The sequence below is a fragment of the Rhinatrema bivittatum genome, chromosome 10 (assembly GCF_901001135.1).
Source record: "Rhinatrema bivittatum chromosome 10, aRhiBiv1.1, whole genome shotgun sequence".
Taxonomy (NCBI): Eukaryota; Metazoa; Chordata; class Amphibia; order Gymnophiona; family Rhinatrematidae; genus Rhinatrema; species Rhinatrema bivittatum.
In genome coordinates, this window is record NC_042624.1 from 41,698 (window position 1) to 56,830 (window position 15,133).

The window sequence follows — 15,133 nt, forward strand, 5'->3', positions numbered from 1 at the left end:
AATTTTAAGTTTTCCTCAATATGCTACAGGTAACCAATGTAACCTTAACATCTCAACCACTGGAGTACTTCTTGAGCAGCCTAATAACATTCTGGCCACAACGTTTTGTGCAATTTGAAGTTTCCATAGTAGCCTGGATAGTAAACTCACTAAAAAGACATTACAGTAATTTAAATGGGACATAAACTCTGTACCAGCTTCCTAAACTTATTCTCTTCCAAAATCGACTCCAAATGGCAGACCGTCTGTTAATGGTTGCACTTCAATCAATCTTTCTTTGCATTTTTTAATTCCTTATTTCACCAGTCTAGTCCACATGGAAGAGTTTTGTGCTCTCCTAACAGCAGGTGGACACAGAAACCAACTGCTTTGATGATGTGACCCCTTATAGGAAAGTATGCTGCTTGCAGCTCTTCAGCATTTCTCTGTCTCCAGCAGCTAATAGAGGGTAACCCTGTAGTGTGAAATCTTGGTGGTGTCCTGGGGACAAGAGCTTACAACAATGGGAAATAAAGTGACTTGTTCAAGATCACAAGGAATGACAATGGGAGGATTATAATCCTTTTTCCCCTCCAGTTTGCAGCCCTTTGCTCTGTCAACTAGATGGCTGCTTCTCTATTTCTTATCTTTGTATCTTCGGTCGTTTTATTACATGTGTGTTAGCACTAAACCCGCTTTAGCAATGTCTACTGGAGTTAGCCTGGTCAGAGGACCCTGGGGATTAGGACAGACCGAGGACACTGGTATTTTCTTACCTTCTGCAGGTTTTCAGTCTGACTCTCCAGTGCTACAGCTTTCATTTCAGCCTGGTTCAGAGACTCCTTTAGCTCTTGAATTTCCTGTAGAGAAGCTTGGGTCTCCGGCTGCTCTTTGACAACTGGAGCAGATGTTTCAGCAACCAGCTATAGAAATGGAATGAAAGGCTGCAAATGTGTCTGATGTTATAATTAAAGCCTACACTGAAAATTAGTGAGACTTTCACCAAGGAAATAGATGATTAAATTACCTACCACAAACATTCTGAACAGAAACCAAAGTGTCATGCTTTTTAAATATAAACCTTACCTAGTGATACACATATAATGCAACCTGCTGAGACTTGCATTCCTTATGTAGTATAAGTGATCTCTGCACTCTGTTATACCACTGAAACATATGTAATTCCAAACATATATCAAGGGCCAGCTGGCAAGCAATAGTTTTGAAAAGCTTTATATATTTTTTAAAATCCTACATAGAAAACAGTAATGCCATGGGGGTTGTACTGTATGACAACTGTGCTTCTTTATTCTTCAAGCAGACCTTTTGGAGACTTCTGCATTGCTCTATCTGTTTCTAGCTCTCTGGAATAAGGATGGAGTTGGCTCAATTAAGAGTGGAAATGGAAAAATTGGGTTTCTTACCTGCTACTTTTCTTTTCTCGAATCCTATCAGACCACTCCAGATAAGGAGTTTCTCCCTTATTAGCAGATGGAGACAAGAGAATGAAAGCTTTGCCAGAAATAGCTTACATAAGGAACTATACCATTTCCAGTATTCCTCTATCAAAGCTAAAGCATCAACTACCTTCATACGAGCAGGGGTGATCAAAAACTCTTACGTGAACCTGAAATGGCCCTGATCCCCTTTAATAGATGGTGTCTGAAGGAAGACAACAAAAGTCTTCCAAATGACAGATGAAATTTAATGTGGAAAAGTGCAAAGTGATGCATATAGGGAAAAATAACCCTTGCTGTAGTTACACAACATTAGGTTCTATCTTAGGAGTTACCATCCAGGAAAGATATCTAGGCGTCATAGTGGATAATACATTGAAATCATTGGATTCAGTCCTTTTGCAAACGAAGGCTGAAAAGAGATGTGTCTAGCCAGGGCAATGGTAGAGCCAAATCCTCTCAATGAAATGAGGCCAGTCCACTCCTCGGTTCCGGCTATTGGGGGGGGGGGGGGGGGGGGGGGGGGGGGGGCAGTTGACTTTTTTTTTTTTTTTTTTTACACAAGGAGTGGGCCAAGATCACGTCGGACCAGAGGGTCTTAACATAAGAGAAGGTTATGCTTTAGAGTTTGCTCGTCCGCTAAGAGACTTATTCATGGTGTCCCCGTGCACTTATGAAGGGAAAAGGCTTGTGGTACAGCAAACTATCAGTCACCTTCTGATGCTGAGAGTCATTGTTCCCATCCCCCTGGAGGAACAGGGGAAGAGCCGCTATTCCATTTACTTGTCGTCCCCAACAAGGAGGAAACATTCTGCCCAATTTTGAACCTGAAGGTGGTAAACTTAGCTCTCAAAGTTCCTCAGTTTCAGATGGAGACCCTGCATTCAGTGATTGCAGTGGTGCACAGTGGTGTCTACCCTGGATTGGACTGAAGCATACTTACACATAGGAATCCGGCCCGATCAAAGATATCTAAGATTCATAGTCCTGGGAAAGCATTTTCAGTTTTGCACCCTTCCCTTCAGTCTGGCGACGGCTCTCAGGACTTTCAACAAGGTGATAATTGTGATAGCAATGGCTCTCCGGAGGGAAGAAGTCTTGGTTCACCCATACTTGGTCAACTGGCAGATTCGAGTGAAGTCAAAGGTCCTTTGCCAGCAGGCAGTGGACTTGGTACTCCAGCACCTGAGATCACTGGGTTGGATAGTCATTCTGTCCAAGAGTCATCTTTCCCCTTCTCATGTCTTGGAATTTCTGGGGGCACGTTTCGATACCAAGACAGGGAAGGTTTTTTCTCCGTTCTGTGGCCCTTCTTGTTCTGGCAGTCTGCCTACTAAATCTAGTCCTTCATGCAGCTGTTACAGAAGAATATGGGGCCAAGTCACATATGAGATTGTTCATTTTGCTTGGTGGTTCCCTAGAAAGACAGGTCCCTCTGTCCATTTTTGGATCTGAAGTGGACTAATAGATTCAGAATGGTAGTACCTTTTATTTTAGCAGTGTGGCACATGGTGCAGGGAATTTCTGATCTTCCTAGAAAAGGTCATTAGCACTTTCTGAGGTGATGCTGGATCACTATATTTAATTTCAGGATCTGTGCTTTGGGTTCACCATAGTCTGAGAACATGTTTGAAGAACATGGTGGTTGTGACAATGATGCAGTGCAAGGAAGGCATTTTGGTGCTACTTTATCTGGGTGATTGGCAGTTAAGAGCGAGGTTCTTCAGGAGAGGAATTTGGCTACTCAGTGAGTGGTGGAGTTGGGATGGATTGTCAGATTTTCCAAGAGCAATTTTCAGCCATCTGAGACACTGGATGGGGTTCTTCGGGAAATAGCAAGAGCCTATTTCCACCAGAGTGGGGTTCTTCTTTGGTTCCGACATAGGGTCCCCGTGCCCGGAACTCCCAGAGTCTTCAGGGTTTGGGAGACTAAGGCCGGTAATTCATCTCTGTGGAAAAATCAAAGCATGGTGCAGGTATGGTCCCAGGCCTGGAGGGATTTCCCCTGTCATCATCCATGGTGTCTGGGTCCTTATCAGGAATACCCTTGGTGAGGTGAGGAATGTCCCAAGGCCTGCTGACAGGGCGAAGCCTTCCCAGCTGGGGTTCCGTTTGGGCAGGGACAAGGGCTGACTGCGCCTGAACAAAGGCTTGGAGGCCCTGGAAAAATTCCAACCAGGAGAAGGCCGCTGGGACCATATTTGGCTCAGGAGAGACCGGGGTAGGCGCCGCTGAACTGCCCTCTCCCCGGGTGGACGCAGCCCCGGAATTGCTCAAGTCCAGGGTGCTGCCCGATAAGGTTGTCCTTTATAAGCAGACTATAAACGATTTTAAATAAATAAAATAAATGAAGCTTGGCGATATGGCCAAGTTCTTTTCTTGTAGTAGGCCAAGGCTCTTTTGCAATCCAAAGTATGAAGGGCTTTCTCGTTTTCATGGGCATGTGGCCTCAGAAAGAAGGTAGGAAATAGATTGATTGATATGGAAAGCAGATATGACTTTTGGGAGAAACTTCGGGTGAGTGCAGAGCACCTCTCTATTATGGAAAAACTGCATGTATGGTGGACAATGAACCACTGGACTGGTGTAGCAGGATGAAATGGAAGCAATTTTTAAAAACCGCTCACTGGAGGCTTCATCCTGCTGGACATCTTGGGGCAGCAAGCGTTTCCTCTTATTTTTATTTATTTTTAAATGTAGCACTGAAAAGTGTTATTGTGGGTGCTGCAGAGGCAGTGAGACAACTGAGAAGAGGCATAAGTGAAGTAAATAAATAAAAATACTGAATTCTGAGAAAAGAATACTGGAGAAAGCGAGAACACGACCATGCTATGCTCGGATAAAAAATGACTGAAGAGGCTCATGAGGCAATGCCAGTGTGGGAATTCCCACGCATGCGCTGCAGAGATAAAATCTCTACTAGCTAGGAGAGATAAGACCATTCGGTGCCGCCGAATAACATCCACATATAACTAATTCAATCATCTTATTGACAGAAAAAGAGGATACTGAATGCTCAGTCGCTCAAGAAGGTAGAGCAGAAAAGAAAAACTGTCTTGGATATGTAGCAATATTCTATAAGCGGCCATACTCTCTATATGGCTGGCAGCGGATATATATTCTTAGCACTGTGGATAGGAACAGTGGAGCAGACTGGGTGGGCAGTTTCTACCATCCACTACATTAAGAACAGAAAATTAACCAGCTCTAAATAATATAATTAGGTCCCTTAATACTTATCTTGCAATTAAGCATCTCTGCATATACAAAGCCCATCTAATTCTATCCGAGTGCCATACTCATGCAATCACCTTATCATGCTGGGCCTTGAGCTCTTCATACTGAGTCTTGTACCGGCGCCCAATCTTCTTGACTTGGGTGATGGTTTTGAGCTTTTCTTGGATGTCAGTTATTTTAGCTTCCAGCTCCTTCTGCAGGTTTTCCTTTTCTGTCTTAACTCGGGTTAGTTCATCTCTTGCACTGTGCAACTGATTCTGGTTTGTAGTCAAGGATGCGTTTGACCTACATAATAAACACAAATAAAAATTCAACTAATCAAAAACTAATCTTCTCAAAACAGAAAAACAAAACTCTGGAACCCCACAAAATTAAGTTAGCTACTTTCCAAAAAAGGAGACGAAAAATAAAAATACAGAACCTTGTACCTCAGACTACAATTATGAGATTATGATGAATGCAGCACATAGCATGAAATCTTAAAAGAAATAAACTTAATTCATACTGTTAAAATAAAATAAAATGTTAGTACATTAAAAACATTGGGAGTCTTCTTTCTGGAAGGCTCTAGGAGATGTTAATAGAAATCCCTCATACCTTGCTATTTCTGCCTTGAGCCGACCCATTTCTTCTGTCAGCTGCTGTATGCGTTTGATGTTCACTTCTTTCTCCAAGACGAGCTTACGGTACTCCTCGAGGTCTGCATCTTTCTGCTGGTTCAGCAGGTGCTATAACAGAAAGCATTACCACACAGCTTTACCACTCTGGTTTCAATATGGTAGACTACACAGAGAATTTAAGAGGCTCACAAGTAAGGTAAAGGAAAATTGGTTTTTACCTGCTAATTTTCGTTCCTGTACTACCATGGATCAGTCCAGACAGTGGGTTGAGCCTACTGTCCAGCAGATGGAGACAGAGAAAAACTGAAAGGATATCCTATATCAGGATAGAGCCCTCTCTGCATCCCTTCAGTATAAACGTTAACAAACCTGAGAAATATAAAGATAACTAGCATAAGATCAAGCAAGCAACAATTAACTGGTAATTTGAACAATTCAAACACTGTAAAGAACCGCTCTTACATATATATCTATCATGTAGATACTTCCGGTGCCTTAAAGTTCCGAGAGGAAGCAAATATATCCAAAATGCTGTGAATGAAGAAAAAAAACTTTGAGCGGATGGATTAGAGTTAGATGCAGATAGGGCGGGAGTCTGGACTGATCCGTGGTACTACAGGAACGAAAATTAGCAGGTAAGAACCAATTTTCCTTTCCCTGTACGAACCCGGATCAGTCCAGACAGTGGGATGTACCAAAGCTTCCCTAAGTAGGGTGGGACAGAGATAGCCCTGCTCGAAGCACCTGTCTACTGAAGGAACCAAACACTGGCGCCCGGGCATCGAGACGATAATGTCGAGCTAAGGTATGCAGAGATTTCCAGGTAGCTGCTCTGCAAGTTTGAGGTGAGACCAACTGACTCTCTGCCCAAGAGGTAGCCTGGAATGCAAAGAATGGGCCTTTAAGCCCTCGGGAACTGGCCGGCCCCGACAGATATACGCCAACGCAATCGCCTCCTTTAGTCATCTAGCAATAGTAGCTTTAGAAGCCTTATTCCCCTTATTGGGTCCGCTCCACAAGACAAAGAGATGATCAGATACACGGAACTCGTTTGTGATCTGTAAATACTGCAGTAGAGCCCTCGTCACATCCAGTCTCCGGAGTTCATGCCCGGCATACTGGCAATATCCTCTGAAGAAAAAGCCAGGAGCTCTACGGACTGATTTATGTGGAAGGAGGACACAACCTTCGGTAAGAAAGATAGGACTGTTTTGAGAGAAACACCTGACTCAGAAAAACGAAGAAAATGTTCCCTACAGGACAAGGCTTGGAGCTCGGACACTCTCCTGGCCGAGCAAATAGAAACAAGGAATACAGTCTTGAGAGTCAGATCTATAAGAGTTGCCCGCCGAAGAGGCTCGAAGGCGCCTCACATAGAGCTCGAAGCACAAATTAAGGCTCCACGATGGACAAGTAGCCCGTATGAGCGGGTTCAAATGCTTGGCACCTTTGAGGAACCGAACAATATCCGGATGGGCCGCCACCGCATAACCATCGACCCTCCCTAAGAGGGAACAGAGAGTCGAAACCTGCCCCCCGCAAGGAACTGAAGGACAAACCTTTCGAGAAGCCATTCTGTAGGAAGGAGAGGACCTGAGACACCGGGGCCTTATTTGCTGGTACTCCGGACTCGGCACACATATTCTCAAACACTCTCCAGACCCAGATATAAGCGAGAGATGTAGAAGTTTTACGTGCCCGTAACAGCGTGGACATAACTTCCTCCTTATAACCCTTCTTCCTCAGTCGCCGTCGCTCAAAAGCCAGGCCGCTAAACAAAAGTGATCCGCCTGATCGAAAAATATGGGACCCTGGCGCAGTAGGTTTGGAAGGTGACCGAGGCGAAGAAGACTCTCTGTTACGAGGTTTACACGATCCGCAAACCATGGTCTCCGCGGCCACTCCAGTGCTATGAGAATGACTAGCCCTTTGTGAAGCTCTATCCATCTGAGTACCTTTCCCACGAGAGGCCAGGGTGGGAACACGTAGAGAAGAATGTCGCGAGGCCAGGGGAGGACCAGATTATCCACACCCTACGAACAGTGCTCCCTTCTGCGACTGAAGAACCTGGGAGTCTTTGCATTGCCCAGGGTGGCCATCAGATCCAAGTGGGGAGCTCCCCATTCGCGCACCACCAGGTCCATCGCCTCTTCGGACAACTCCCACTCTCCGGGGTCTAGATGACGATGACTGAGGAAGTCAGCTTGAATATTCTCCTTCCCTGCAATGTGGGATGCCGCCAGTCGATCCAGATGGCGCTCCGTAGAGAAGCTTGCTGGCTTCCAAGGCCACCAGACTACTTCTGGTGCCACCCTGGTGATTGATGTAAGTTACCATGGTGGCACTGTCGGAGAGGACTTGCGATGGATTAAGGATAGAAAGGACTTGAGCGCCAGACGAACCACTCGGGCCTCCAGCCAATTGATGTGCCACTGGGATTGAACTGAGGATCATAGGCCCTGGGTAGACTAACACACCGCTAACACACCGCTCCCCAGCCAGAGAGGCTGGCATCCTTCGTAACAATAATCCACTGGGAAGTAGTCAGGGGCATGCCCTTCAGAAGGTGAGCGAGTGAGAGCCACCACTGCATGCTGGCGATGGTAGAGTCGGAGAGCGGCAGAGGTATCCGAAACTCCTCTGAAACCGGCTTCCAGTGGGACAGCAAAGCTTTCTGTAAAGGACGCAAATGTGCAAAAGCCCAAGAAACCAAATCGATAGTTGAAGCCATAGAGCCCAGGACCTGAAGGTAGTCCCAGGCCGTGGGTACCGAGAGGGATAGAAGATTCTGCACTTGATTCATGAGTTTGAGCGCCCGAGACTTGGGCAGCAACACTCTGCCCACTCGGGTGTCAAAGCGCGCTCCTAGGAATTCCAGGACCTGAGAGGGCTGAAGGTTGCTCTTGGAGAAATTGACTATCCACCCAAAGGAGGAGAGAAACAGTAAGATTTTGTCAACCACTGTCTTGCAGAGTGCCTCCAACTTTGCCCGAATGAGCCAGTCGTCCAGGTAAGGATGGATTAGAACACCATCCCGGCGGAGAGCGGCCTCCACCACGACCATGAACTTGGTAAAGATGCACAGTGCGGTGGCGAGACTGAACGGGGAGCGCCTGAAAACTGGAAGTGCTGCCCCAGGATGCTGAAACGAAGATACTTCTAATGATCCTGGCAGATCGGGATGTGAAGGTAAGCCTCCATCAAGTAGAGAGAGGCCTGATATTTGCCCGAGTGAACTGCTGTTATAACCGCCCTCAGGGTCTCCATTCAAAAATGGGGAACCTTGAGGGTCCAGAATTGGGCGAAAAGCGCCATCCTTTTTGGGCACTACGAAGTAGATGGAATACTGGTCGGACCCCCTTTCCTGTAAAGGAACCGGGACTATGGCTCTGAGCTCTTGCAGTCGTGCAAGAGTCTGACTGAGCTGGATGCTTCCGATTTCCACATGGAGAGATTAGGTAGCGGTCCTGGAGGTCCTGAGCAAATTCTAACGCATAGCCTTTTTCGATCACATCGCGGACCCATTGATCTGTCATAATTTTGACCCATTCCTCGAAAAACAGGGACAGACGTCCACCTAAATATCGCCAAACCTGTTCTGTAGATACCATTACGCAAGCTTGCTCTGATATAGATAATCAAATTGACCTCTCGTCCACCGATAACGCCTTCTCCTCCTGGGTCAATCTTACACATAGCATTGCCAATAAACATTGCCCACTAATAACGAAAAATGTCAACCCCAACCGTAGAAATAGAAAACCCTGGTACACACCTGACCTAAGAACCCTCAAAATCCAGCTTAGAGCTACTGAAAGGTCCTGGCGTAAACACCAATCCCCTGCAACTAAAACTGTCTATTACCAACGTATGCACGAATATAGAAATTCCATCCTTCAAACTAAACGTGAATACTACGCCAAAAAAATACATGGCCTCCAACATAACCCTAAGGCCCTCTTCTCCTTGGTTGCTGACCTTACCTCTCCCTCTCTCACACAACAACCAGCTATTTTCTCAAAAAATCGTTGCAATGACTTAGCACATTTCTTTGAAAACAAAGTCGCCTCCATCACAGCACAGTTCTCTCATAATAAGTTCAACTTCTCTATGCCTACTTTAAACTCTGCAGTCTCCCTCTCCTCGTTTGACGCCTCTTCCTCCTTGGAAGTAGAGAACATCCTAAAAAAAATGAAACCCTCATCCCATCCCTCTGAAACTATCCCTTCTAAACTCCTTCTATCCATACCTAAAGTGATCGCCAAACCACTATCGAACATTCTTAACTGCTCCCTCGAGCATGGCATTGTTCCCAACTTTCTCAAGCAAGCAGTAGTGAAACCGCTACTTAAAAATCCCAATCTTGACCCCGCCACGTTGTCCAATTTCAGACCTGTTTCCAACTTACCCCTCCTAGCCAAAGTCCTTGAAAAATTAGTGAATGCTCGCCTGTCCGAACACCTTGAACAAAACAATATCCTCCCTTCCACCCAACATGGTTTCAGGAAGCATTTAAGTACTGAAACATTATTGCTCTCCCTATACGACACACTCATTAGAGGAACAGACGCAGGTTCCTCCTATCTGATTGCCATGCTCGACATCTCTGCTGCGTTCGACACAGTTAATCATGATACCCTCCTCAACATCCTCAGGAGTATTGGAATCACTGGCAATGCCCTGGCCTGGATACAATCGTACCTCCAGAATCGCTCTTACACTGTCTTAGTGGATAACAACGAATCTGATCCTATCAGTCTCCCACAAGGTGTGCCCCAAGGTTCTTCTCCATCCTCTACCCTTTTTAATATCTACATGTTACCCCTCACCACCCTTCTCACCAAACTCCACATCAAGCATTTCATGTATGCTGACGATGTGCAAATCATCTTCCCCTTCTCTGACTCCCTCCAAACTGCTTTATGAAATTGGGAATCCTGTCTCTCCTCCATCAACCAGCTTCTCACTGATATGCACCTTGCACTAAATCCCAACAAAACCGAACTAATAATCATCTCCAATAAGCAACCGCTCCCTACCATCCCCCCAACATACTCATCCACTATTTTCCCCACGCACATTCGCAATTTAGGCGTCCTTATTGATAATCAGCTCACTTTTAAACCATTCATCAAATCTATCATAAAGGAATGCTATTTTAAGCTGCAAACGATAAAAAAACTCAGACCCCTGCTACATTACTCGGATTTCCGTACAGTGCTCCAGTCTATTATATTGTCTAAAATGGACTACTGTAATGCTCTACTCCTTGGCATCCCCACTACACACATCAAACCATTACAGCTATTACAAAACGCCGCTGCTCGTATTCTGACTAATGCTAAAAAAAGAGACCATATTATCCCCACCCCTATCGAACTACACTGGCTCCCAATACGCTCAAGAATTCTTTATAAAGTACTCTCCCTCATCCACAAAAGTATGTTAAACTCCAACCTCAATTGGATCAACCCCCCCCCTTCCTCCCACGTACCTCTAACAGACCCACTCGCCCTGCCCTTCAAGGAACCCTACGTACCCAACCTATCAATTCTTTCAAACTCTCCTCCACCATAAGCAGAGCCCTCTCTCTCGCCGGCCCCACTGTATGGAACTCCTTGCCCCATGACATACGCATGGAGACTTTCACGCCCAAATTAAAAAAAAAATTGAAAACCTGGCTTTTCCAGCAAGCCTACCCCTTGACACCGCCCAATTCATTAAACCCCTCTCTAATTGATTCAACGAACTATGATTAAGTATGTGCTACGACTAAGAATGCCTTTTGACCACCGATGTATGCCTTGTGCTCTTATGACTACTGATGCCATGTATATATGTATATAGTTTTATATATGTTTATATTTACAGTTTTCAATATTTATTGATCTATTAATTTGCATCGCCTAATCCCCCTGTTATTCTGTACTATTATTTCGGTTTTATGTAAGGGTGCCGCCCAAAAGTTTTTGCTCTTTGTGAATCGATACGATGTGCGAACGGATATCCGTATATAAGAGACCTTAAATAAATAAATAAAATAAATAAGTTGGGAATGGAGGAATGGGCCGGCTGCATTTCATTGTAAATAGGACTTTGCGGCTGAGCCTGGCAGGTTATCATCCCGGAAGGAGCTTCGGCCATGAAAGGAATGAGACCACGACTGTGATCTAGTGGAGGTACCTCTTTGGAAAGATCCCCACGTTCTAGTTATACCAGCGTTGCCCTCTGAACTGAGAAGTGAGGGAAAAAAAGACTGTTTAGGACAGGTCCTCAGGCAACATATGACTCTTGTCTCCCAAAGATTTAATAAGCTATTCAAGGTCCTCATCAAAAAGCAACTTACCCTTGAAGGAAAGCGTGCCCAACTGCGACTTGGAGGAGGGATCTGCCGACCAATTGCGCAGCCAGAGAAGTCGTCTGGCCGCCACCACTGAAATCATAGCTCTGGCCTGCACCCGGAGTAAGTCGTAGAGGGCATCAGCCCCAAACGCCACCGCAGCTTCCAGCCATGCTGCCTCTGCAGACGGGACATCCTGGGTGCTGAGTAATTGCTGAACCCACCTGAGACTTGCCAGCTGCATGAAACTGCTATAGACTGTTGCCCGAACGCCTAAAGCCAGGACCTCAAAGATCCGCTTGAGATGTAATTCCAGTTTACGATCCTGAGTATCTTTCAATACCATAGCCCCCACCACCAGGATGGTAGTTCGTTTGGTGACTGCAGAGACCGAAGAGTCCACCTTGGGAACCTTAAGCATCTCTAGACATTGGTCAGGTAGGGGATAGAGTTTATCCATTGCCCTACCCACTCGGAGACCTGATTCAGGGGACTCCCATTCCCGAAGTAGAAGCTGCATGAGCAAGGGATGGAATGGGAACGTACGTGGAGGAGCCTTAAGTCCCGCCAGGACCGGGTCCACGTTTCCTGGAGTAGCGGCAGTGGTGGATTCTTCAGGTGGAACCTCAATCCCCAGCTCCTCTAATACAAATGAGCGGATCAAGTTCTTCCCTTTGGAATAATCAGAGAACCCACGGGTCATCCCCCTCAATAGATGGATTTGGGAGAAGTAAATCTGTATCCAGATCAGGGGTAGGAGAGGGCTGGGGAGGGTCCGGGGCGGTTGGAACACCCAGTACAGTCCTGACCCTGATGGAGCCCTGCGCATTGGGAAGTTTAGGAGACTGGGGAAGGGACACCCTAGGACGTCTGGAGGGGGGTCCGGAGAGGGATCATCCTCTTCCTGCAGGCTGGCTAAATAGGATTTGTGCATTAAAAGCACAAAATCAGTAGAGAAACGAGGCTTAGCTTTCCGGGGTAATGGGGGAGGGGGGACCAAGGGAAAAGGATCAAGAATCCCCTCCAGAGAGTCCCACAGGACTTTAAAATCTGGCGGCGAATACTACAAAATCGGGCTCCCCTCCCCCCTGAAGCCCCAAATCCGGCATGATGTCTCCTACTAATGCTGGTATATAAAAGTTATTAAATAAATAAATAAATAAATCCACTTGCAGAGAAAAGCTCAAAATGGCTGCCATTCCCACTTTTTTTTTTGTGAGGGAGATGGCCTGAAAACACACTTGGGAGCCCAACCACGCACCGCCGGCCTCGCTGCTGCCACGGAGGAACCCTCACCGCTGGGCAAACATTGAGAACACAGTCCATCGCGGGAGAGCCGCGAAGCAGGCTCCCTGCAGGCCAGACAGCCCGCTGAACGCGGCATGATCAAAGTAAAAAAATGCCGCAGAGAAATGAGAGTAGCTGAGTCTGGCTGCAATTGAAGCGGGAGCAGGAGAATGAACCCTGCTCCGCTGCTTTCCCTGCAGGGAAAGCAGCTGTGCTGCCTAAATTTTTTTTTTTTTTTTTTTTTTAAATCGTAGAGGCATTAAAACTTCCCTGCTATGGGACCCGAGGCAATAACCTTCTCAAGGGTCAGGGCAGCCAAGATGGGGAGTGACTGGACCACCAGTATCACCCCCAAGCCAGGCAGAGGTCACCGGGGAAGGAATCCTAGGCTGAACAATCAAGGGGCAAGCCCCCCTCTAGGATCCTGCAAGAGCGAGGAGACAGAACTGTCTCCCTTAGAGAAGCAGGTTTTGAATTTTTGTTCAAGAGAAACTTTATATTTCAAAAAAAAAAAAAAAAAAAGTAAAGTAGATAGGTATGAAGAAAAATCTCACAAATTAGGAAAGAAAGGGAACCGCAGGTTCAACTGCCTGCATCTGCTGGAGACAGAGAAATACTGAAGGGACGCAGGGGGGGCTCTGTCCTGATATAGGATACCCTTTCGGTTTTTCTCTGTCTCCATCTGCTGGACAGGAGGCGCAACCCACTGTCTGGACTGATCCGGGTACGAACAGGGAAAATTAGGTTTTACCTGAATTTCCTTTCCTTTAGTCCGGTGAGACCAGGTCAGATGAATAGGTTATGCCCACCGACTAGCAGATGAATAACATGCTCATTGATGTTACCCTTTATAGGCTCGTGTCGACATCAGCCTGCCAGTATTATCTGTAGCAAGCTAACTGTGAACAAGCTGAATACAAACTAATCATAGAACTGGAACTTGCATTCCAATAATATTAAAACTTTAAGCAATAGACTTCCAGAAGAATACACAGAAAGATAATGCTTTTGCTTATTAATTCTTGATTGATCATCTCTTATTACATTTGTAAAACAGAACGAAGTAGAATAGTCAAAAATGGAATCAATAGTTAACAGATCAAAACTAGCAAAACAAGTTAATAATAATGTATAACAATAAAATAGCTTCATAAAATAAATTACTAACAAAATAAAACTATCTGAAGTTAATATCAATAACAGTACAATACAGTAAAAAAAAACCCTAAGATAAATAAAATGCTAGAATAAGAAATAAAATGCAAGAATGTGAACATAATAGAACATGTGAAGAAGAAGAGAAATCACTCATCTGCTTAGAAGCAGAATATATCTTGGATGAAGAAACAAATTGCAAATGTGTGTACGTCTGGCAGTATGGTGAGGGTCTTAGACTGGTGCGACTGGACTAAAGGAAATTATCAGGCAAGAATTAATTTCACCTTTCGTCTTTATCCCTTCAGATCAGTCCAGTCAAATGGCATATACCCAAGCTACTCCACATTAGGGCAGGATGCTGCCAAACCCACTCTGAACACCTCAGAGTAAAAGGCGGCTTTCTCCCTGATCCTCATATCCAAAGCAATAATTCCTGGGAAAGGAAGGCAAATAAGACCAGGTCACCACCTTGCAGATATTTGATGGGGACCCCAACTACATTTCACTCTAAAAAGTAACCTGAGCTTTGTGGAAGGAGCTATCATCCACTTAGGAAAGAAAAGACTAGAATCTACATAAACTGCCATGATTACCTCCTTAATCCAGCGAGCAACTGTGGCTTCAGTAGCTACCTCAACTTTATGCACCTCAGAATACAAGACAAATAAGTGATCACACTTCCAAAAGGCATTAGTGACCTTAAGATAACGTAGAAGAATTTTTGTTATCTCCAATGCATGAAGCAACTTATACTCTGCCATATTAGCCCGATCACTGAAGGCAGGCAAACACACTGACTGGATTCACACGAAAGGCTAAAACAGTCTTCAGATGTGGTAGTCACATCTTTGGTAATGAACAAAAAGGGCTCTCTAAGAAAGTGCTTGCAATTTTGAAACCTCAAGAGTGAAGCAAATATCAGAAACATAGTCTTTGGGTAATCAGCTTTAACTAAAGCTCCCCAAGAGGCTCAAACGGACCTCTCACTAGAAGGGACACCACCACGTACAGATCTGAGGAAGACGTAATGTTGGCTTAACAGGGCTTCCCAAACT

The 15,133-nt window shown here is 45.4% G+C and overlaps 1 protein-coding gene across 1 annotated transcript in view; it reads right to left on the reverse strand.

The window, feature by feature from the left end:
- Positions 1-15,133, reverse strand: part of LOC115100326 (nucleoprotein TPR-like) — a gene marked incomplete at its 3' end in the record, with an annotated part of 228,078 nt that overhangs the window by 38,147 nt on the left and 174,798 nt on the right. The window contains exons 30-32 of the mRNA XM_029618746.1: positions 5,271-5,401; positions 4,748-4,958; positions 756-902 (exon numbers count right to left, since the gene is read on the reverse strand). Of these exons, the coding sequence (XP_029474606.1) occupies positions 756-902; positions 4,748-4,958; positions 5,271-5,401 (489 nt within the window). The remainder of the gene's footprint in view (positions 1-755; positions 903-4,747; positions 4,959-5,270; positions 5,402-15,133) is intronic.